The sequence below is a fragment of the Paramormyrops kingsleyae genome, chromosome 13 (assembly GCF_048594095.1).
Source record: "Paramormyrops kingsleyae isolate MSU_618 chromosome 13, PKINGS_0.4, whole genome shotgun sequence".
NCBI classification, from domain to species: domain Eukaryota; kingdom Metazoa; phylum Chordata; class Actinopteri; order Osteoglossiformes; family Mormyridae; genus Paramormyrops; species Paramormyrops kingsleyae.
In genome coordinates, this window is record NC_132809.1 from 27,882,508 (window position 1) to 27,890,902 (window position 8,395).

Here is an 8,395-nt window from a genome sequence, read left to right on the forward strand (position 1 = left end):
ACTCAGTTCAAAAACTATCAGGGACTTAAGGGACTGTGTGTATATGTATGTGTGTGTGTGTGTGTGTGTGTGTGTGTGTGTGACAGAGAGAGAGAAAGAGAGAGAGTGAAAGGGAGGGAAGAACGGGAGTTTGTAATTACTCGTGGGGAACAATGAATTAGTAACCATTTCAGTATTTAAACAGAAAAGCATTTTTGCCATATTAGATCCGAATGCCTCAAAATTGAATTATTTACTCCTACAAACTCCAACTTGTAGTCATAGGCTACTTAAACATCGCACATTACTATAAAGGGGACTCGACACTGTGCTGACAGCAAGGCAACACGGACAGCATTAACCTGCGCAGAACGATATACTTACAGATAGTAGGTGAAAGCGCTGAGTCGCTCCGGGACGCCGGCCAGCCCCCTCCCGGAGCAGTCAGCGCGCCCGTCCCCGTCGCAGCGGCACCAGGAGGCGCACGCAGCCGGCCCGGGCTGCCCTGGTCCTGCGGTGCCACCGCACGTCAGAAACCAGCTAGAAAGTAAAATCCCAACGCTCAGCCGGCACATTTTCTCTCTAGACGCGCACTACGGGATCAGATCGGGCCCTTGGCTGCCTATTAAAAAGACCGATTGTCTTTATTGTAAAAGATAAACCCCCTCGCAGGTTAAATCATTTATATCGTTCGGTGTTAGACGGGAAAATCCGTCGGTCCGATCACTGAGTTAGTCGCGCATTCCCTGGGAAATACAATTTTTTTCTAGTTTCTTTATGTTTCCTACAAGGCGAAAAATCATGCATAGTCTTTATCTCGGTCTTCTCCGATGTTTCCAAAAAGAGACTTTTTAAAAATGCCGTATTCCCGCTCGGAATAAACGATTTCGCCCGTCTGCGTTTATTCCTCATAGAGCGCAAAGGTCCGTACGGGGTCCGCAAAAGCGCCCCAGTAAACAGATCAACACCTTCGGCTTTTTTACGCTTTCGCGGTCCCATTAACACAGGGAAACGGGCTCGTCATGCATTTCCACCCCCTGTGCAAGCCGACAAGTGTGTAATGGTAAAGAGTAAGGCGACGAAACGCGGCTCGGGGTTTCCAGTCCTGCTTTTCTCTCTCTCTCTCTCTCTCTCTCTCTCTCCCACCCCCCCATCGGATGCGTCCCCCTGCAGAAGGCAGTCAGCTGTCAGCCATTCCCCCGCGTTTCCTCCTCTCGATCCCCCGGTACCAGCGTTACAAACTCGGCTGCTCTCTCCTACTGAAACGCCTGCGGGCCAGCGAGCGAGGCGACCTGCTGAATATGCAAATAATAATACAAAAAAACCACCTACATATTAATGACCCGCTGACGTCAGGCGCCGAGCAAAAATGGCTGTGCAGCCACCGGGAGCTGGGTCGGCCAGGGGAGTCGTATGAGTGGTCACCGCTGCCTTTGACATGGGGTTTGGCATCTTTACTGGAGGTAGCTGGTGCAAAAGGCCAAAGATGCTGTGATTTTGAACACCTTTCACCTCTGCCTCACCACAATAAGCAATGAAGGTATTTTAATATGCAGATTACCAAAGTTACGTTTTTTTATTTTAGGTCCCTCTGATAACCAATCAGGATAGACAACTGTTTCAAATTTGAAAGGAAACGTGACTGTGCCTTTGAGTTAACAGGCACCCCACTGTGGGACCCCTCATAAACCATTACTCCTTAGAATCTCGACGTCTCTGATGCCCTATTTCCCGACTATTCAATATCACGGTCCTCAAGGGCCGATTGCTGCTGATTTCCCAGCCTTCCTCTACCTGTCAGCCAGGTGTGAAGCTTCTGGCCAATCAGAATCAGTGATTATTAAACTAACTACCTGGTAGGACTGAGCACAAGGGCTGGATTTGGAATCGAAGGCCAGATTTGAAGAGCCCTGCCCTATTGAATGACCCTGGGTCACCATCGATGTGCGGCTGCATGGTATTTATACTGAAACAAAAAGGAAGCGAATTCAGTTTTAATCTGACAGGTATTTGACCAATCAGGGGATATTAAGTATTTTCAGATGGAATTACAGCTTTTACCAGTTTACCCAAAACTGAGAAACTACATGGTTTAGCAGTGCTGTTCAAAGGCAATGGAGCAGAGCTACAAGAGCACCCAGCAACTCAAATATTAATGTGAAAATGACTTCTACCTGCCACTGCTGTTCCAGCCAAAATTTTAGAAAAAAACCTGTCAAGCTGGTTGTTCATCATTATGTCATACAATTGAATGTTAGCTGCCCTTCTAAATTACTAACGGATGTCGTACCAACCACAACCCTGGTCTAGATGAAGGATTTTGAAAATGGATGGATGGACACAGCACCCATATGGGGGGGGGGGGTAGTGCAAGGGGAGAAGACATTGCAATTTCCATTTTAACAGGACATCAGACATAAAAACATATAAACACGAAACAACTAGGACAAAATTTAAGTAAAAGGGAAAACAAAAAAATACCTAAAGACACAAACAAACTTCTCCAAACTCAAGCTGGATATGCGAACCAGCTACAGTGTCATGGCTGACATCATCCACCAGAGCTCAACACTCCACAAGCCCAGGACGCCACCATCTTTGGCCTCTGAAAGTGCTGCTATGCTGGGTCTCTAGGAAGGAGGACCGTGATCCACAGCAGATGGAGCAAACTCTCACCCTGGTGAAGCACAATCTCCATGGAGGTATGGAGGTCCATCCCCGTGATGCAGGGGTGCTGGATATAGACAAGCCAACGTGCTTAATGCTGATGCCCCCACAGTGAGCAGATGGTGCCATCTTCCCATCATGAATACCACCTCTCCCTCATCCTCATTCGCCTGAACATGACGGGTGTATGCCTTTGCCTTCGTGACAGAAGCCCCCAACTCCATCAAGGTTGGCCAGTGCCTTGCTGAATGTGATGGGCTCAACCAGGCTGATGTGTTGCTGCAGTCACACCAGAGTGAGTCACTGCAAGAAGGTTTGAAGGGTCAGATCGTCTTGGGCAGCCTGGGGATAACTGGGTTAGGCCAGATCCCTTAATTCCAGTGATCACCTCTGGTAGTGTTCCTCCCAAGTGATGTCGACACTGCAGTTGGGCAGGCGGACCAGTGCCAGAGGTGGAGGTGGACTTTCATCACCCCACCGTAGCTCCTCCAATAGCTGCCTAAAGCTGTGCTCTGTCATCCATCCATCCATCCATCCTTCCATCCATCTTCTATACCCACTTGTCTTATTCAAGGTCATAAGAACATAAGAAATTTACAAACGAGAGGAGGCCATTTGGCCCATCAAACTCGTTTGGGGAAAACTCAATAGCTCAGAGTTGTTAAAATCTTATCTAGCTCAGATTTAAAGGAACATAAAAGTTTTAGCTTCTACTACACTAACAGGAAGACTATTCCATACTCAAAGAAGTGGTTTCTCAAACCCTGTTTAAAATGTTCTCCCGCTAATTTCCACCTATGAGAACGAGTTCTTATATTAGAAATAATACTGAAGTGAATATTTGGTTGAAGAGCATCCAGACCTGTTAGAATCTCATACACCTGGATCATGTCCCCCCTGAGTCTCCTTTGCTCGAAGCTGAACAGATTCAGCTCAGCTAACCTCTCCTCATAAGACATTCCTCTAAGACAGGGGTGTCAAACTCCAGTCCTGGGGGGCCGGAGCCCCACACATTTTTGGTTTTCCCTTAATTTAAGAAACTTGATTCACCTCCTTGTGCTAATTACCACACAGCTCTTGAGCTGAATCATTTGCGGTGGAACAGGGAAAGAACTAAGCTACACAGGACTCTGGCCCTCCAGGACTGCAGTTTGACACCCCTGCTCTAAGACCAGGAATCATTCTTCTAGCCCTACATTGAACCCTTTCTGAGGCAGCAATGTCCTGACAGCTATAGGCATAAGGCAGAGAATAACCCAGGATGAGCCACCAACCCATTGCAGGGCACAGTCACACACCACAAACTCATACACACACACTTATGGGCAATTTGTTCACATGTTTTTGGATTGTGGGGGATAACCTGAGGACCCAGAGGAAACCCCACGATGACATGAGGAGAACATACACATGGAACCATGGCTGAAACTTGAACCTTAGTCTCACGTGTGTGAGGCAACAGTGCTAACCACTGCACCACCCATGTGCTCTGTCAGCAAAGGCTAATTCTCTGTTCACCTTCAAAACCTTTTGTTTGTGAATATTGAGTACTTAAATATTTATTGGCTGTCACTTGTCATGTTAGCTGAATTCAGTTGTTGTACTTTTTCATTATAATGTTTAGTTAAAAATGAATAATGTATTGTGGCTAAATACTGTTGCTTTAATATAATATTCAATAGAATACCCTGCCAGTTACTTTTATACTAATGCACAGCCCAGTAATGGCAGGATGCTTACAAGGTTACTTAGTCACCACAGCGCTACGGGGTTCCAGGTTCGAAGCCAATCCAAGCTGTATTTAGCTGAAGTTCACAGATTTTCATCTAGTCTGCATGGGATTCCTGCCTTGTAATGCACCTGTGAATGTGTAGCAACAACTGGTACTTGGCGTATACATACAAATGACTATCTAACTGGTTAAATCAGTGTTACCCAATCCAGTCCCAGGGGACCCACAGTCAGTCTATGTCGACTGTCTGGCAGGGAGCTCAGAACGAGCAAAAACATGGACCGACAGTGTGTCCCCAAGGACCGGATTGGGAAATATTGGGCTAAATGATTAATGATAATACATAGATGAAGGAATTGATTGTTCATTAATTAACTGGATTATTTAGATGAACATCATCCCCAAATGTGACAATATATACAATATACAAATATATATAATATAAAACAATATATATGTAGATATACTGAAACTGATGTGCAGCCTAAGGTTACCATTTTTACATGTTTTATTTATGTTTGTATATTCTACTGTGGTGAAGGACATTACTCATCCTCATACGAGAAACATATTTTTTGTTCACAAAGCGATTTGTTCACATTTTCCTTGTACACAAAATATTGTGACTGATCTCAGTCAATTAGCTTAGAGACTGTGGCCTAATTGTCTTCCTCATGTAATATACTCACCAAACACATTTAGTAAAATCTATAAAGCTATATGTTATGGTACCTAATAGCTACTTAATCTATATTGCCAAGTCAATATGAAGTTCACAAAACTAATTTTTTCATTAAGGAAAAAATATACCTTTATATTACATCCTTATTTCTGAAAGAATTAAGATTGAAAAATATTTTTTGCTCATTCATTTGTTTTGTGCACCTATGTTTTTTTCTTCCCAGTCACACCAGCACAATAATAGATTGCTGTACTATCACTACTGTTTTTCACTATTTAAAACAGACACTACAAACCTTTGGATGAAAGTAATTTGAATGTTTGGTACAAAACGTCAACATTTTTACTTCTTTTATGTCTGTCACGGAGAGGTATACAAAAAGGTTTCATACTGCAAAGTGGTCAAAAAGTTCAACTAACACAGGTTTGGAAATAATTTTTTTTAACACTTGTAAAATCTACCATTGTGAGATCAATACTTTCATTTTACAAGCTGCAAAAAATGGTACATAGTAGGATTAAATAATAATTATTAACTGTAACAAAGAAACAAATCCAACCTGTATAAAGTTTTCCTTTCAGACAACAGTGACGTTTAAAACCAATAACCTGGCATTTAAACACTGACAACAGACTGAAAACAAAATGTCAACGAATATTATTTTTATGTAAATATCATTCTCATAAATTTAGTCAGCGTCAGGTAAAAATGAACTTGTGCTACTTGTTCGGATTGTTTAACAGGAAAATGCAGATAAAAAAATGCCAGTACTTAAATTGTTAGTAATAAAATTTAATTTTTAGCAGTATGTGCACTGGGTTTTCGGCAAGGCTGTATTTTTAAGTACTATCTTCTGAACAACTTTTAGGCGAAGGTAACTTAAATTACAAGTCCTTTTAAACAGTCATAGACTGAGGAAACCACTCCAGCTCAGACAGAAAATATTCTAAAACGGAGAAACAGCGCCACCGGCTGGCATCTTTTAGGTACAACGTTTGCAGGCCATCGCGGTCGGATAACTTAAATTTATTTAACGGTAGGCTGAACTGAAACGCTCCAGTCTAGTTGAAGTTATGTACTCGGTGTATTTTTTCTGTGAGAAAATAAAAACCTTCTTTTGGTGTCTATCTGAGTTGTGTGTTCTATGTCCTGCTAACTCATGACAGAAAAAATCTAATAATTAAACTTTTTTAGTTATGTGATTGTTCAAAGACAGTTTGAAACATGAGAAAGACATATAACATCTGGAACTGAAGACTGATCTTTTTTAAAGGGAATGGGGGTTTGAATCACACCCCTACTGTATGTGTACATTACAGACGTAAGGTATTTGAACTAAATCTCTCATACTACCCCAATGTATCATGCCAGTAGTGTTAATAGTTTACCGCAATATATTTTTTCAATTACACTAGTCTGAAATTAAGTTTTTGCAATGTGTCAAAAAAACACAGGCCTAGATTTTCAAAAACTGTAGTGTCTAATACTGCCATAGATTGTAACTGTTCAGTTTGCACTTGTACATTTTTATGTCAGCAATTTTTTCCCCCAAATGACTAATCAAAGGGAGTACAGACTCTCTCCCAGAGGACACCTTCGGGTTTCCCTGCTGTGTCCAGACTCATTATCCTCCCAATGAAATTTTATTATATCTCACCAGATCCATTAAAATAGTTTGCTTCTCGTTAAGTGAAATAATGGCAATATTTGGCCTATGTGTATTTCCATTATAAAAAGCTTACTCACACTTTCATTTTAATGATCCTTCCATGTTCCATGCCGCACTCCAGTAATTGTAGGCCTAAATATTTTAAATGGACAAACATGACCGAACTCTTTCAATCACACCACAGTTGAAAGGTCTACATGTTTTTCCTTTTCGTTTGTGTATCTCTTCTGTCAGTTTAGCTTTTGGTTTCCTTTCATTCTTTTACCTCAAACTTCACTGCCCAAACTTATGCTGAAGGCCAAAAAATCTAGCAATCCAGCAAGAGGTTTTTTTTTCTCAAATTATTCAATAAATATTCAGAAATTTGCAGAGTATTGGGGGAAAACCCGACTATCTGTTTTATGTACAACTATAACATGATTAACATGATATAACATATAGATGTGACCACCGGGAGTCAAAAGTCTACGCACACACTGAGATTTTCTACATTTGCATGTTACTTAATATTTACTAGAAATACACTCAATATCATTTGCTAACAAATAAATTTACAGTATGTTCACCATTTGAGTACCTTTATTAGCAAGAAAATGTCATCTTTAATTCATCAAAGTTGCCTCCTCTAGCAGTTATAAAAGCAGATAAAAGTCATACTCAAACTCTAGGTCGTCCTTTAACTTTAAATGTACTAGTTAACCGGATTGATTAACTGGATTGATCCCATGAAATAGAGCAGTACAGTTACTGGCTCTGCCATCACCACACAACCAGTTAACAGAATGTCAGACATGCAGTGTTACAAACTTTCATACATGTTCATACATCTTACATGTTATAAAGGAAATTTGCTGTATTTGGCTTATATTTTCCTTTATAGTTTTTCCATTTATAACTTTCCGATGCTTAACGAGAATAAAAAATCTGCAGTTTATGAAATAAACGGCAAAATGGTAAAAAAGCTGTGATGGGCACTTTTGACTGGTGGTGTGTGTGTGTGTGTGTATGTATGTATGGTCCCGCTCTTCAATGATCACACCTGGAAAGCTGGTTTTTTGCATTGGCCTACCGATGGTATTGGTTACCTCTGATTGCTTCACAGCAGCGTTTTCGCCCTTTGGTCGGCACAAGTTGATATTTTCATCAGGTTCACGCAACGCTAAAAATTACCCCCATTCCCCACTTTCAAAGGCAAAAAATATCCACCCAGCTTCTGATGCTTGAACTATTTATGGGTTCGTTCATTCGGCTTGTTTAAATACAACAATAATCTACATTCCGCAATAATAAAAGTAATAGACATAAATATGTGGCGGGACTCAAACGGGATGGACAACGGATTAAAAAAACACAGGACTGTGCCTAAAAAGTGAGACTTTACTTTTGGGAGCAGGCGTGCAAAGTTCTTAATTTTCACTTAATATTTTTAGTTCCCATTGATCAGAACACATCATTTACCCATAATATGGAAATTATGCTTTACCATTGGACAGTACATGGGCCCAACCTGTGATACATTTTTTATGCATGTGAAAATTGTACGCTGTGTACAAATGTTTCGTGGCAACGTTAAGAAGTTTGTACTTCCCACATGCAAGGTCACCCATCTTCCCCATTGGTCACTGAGAATGTGGCAAAGTTTTGTCAATTTAAAGAATGCACATTT

General features: G+C 41.2%; 1 protein-coding gene across 1 annotated transcript in view; it reads right to left on the bottom strand.

The window, feature by feature from the left end:
• The window catches only part of LOC111850539 (leucine-rich repeat-containing G-protein coupled receptor 4-like), a 44,824-nt gene extending 43,580 nt beyond the window's left edge, over positions 1-1,244 (bottom strand). The window contains exon 1 of the mRNA XM_023824529.2: positions 364-1,244. Coding sequence (XP_023680297.2) covers positions 364-554 — 191 coding nt within the window. The 5' untranslated portion in view covers positions 555-1,244. The remainder of the gene's footprint in view (positions 1-363) is intronic.
• Positions 1,245-8,395: the final 7,151 nt, after the last annotated feature.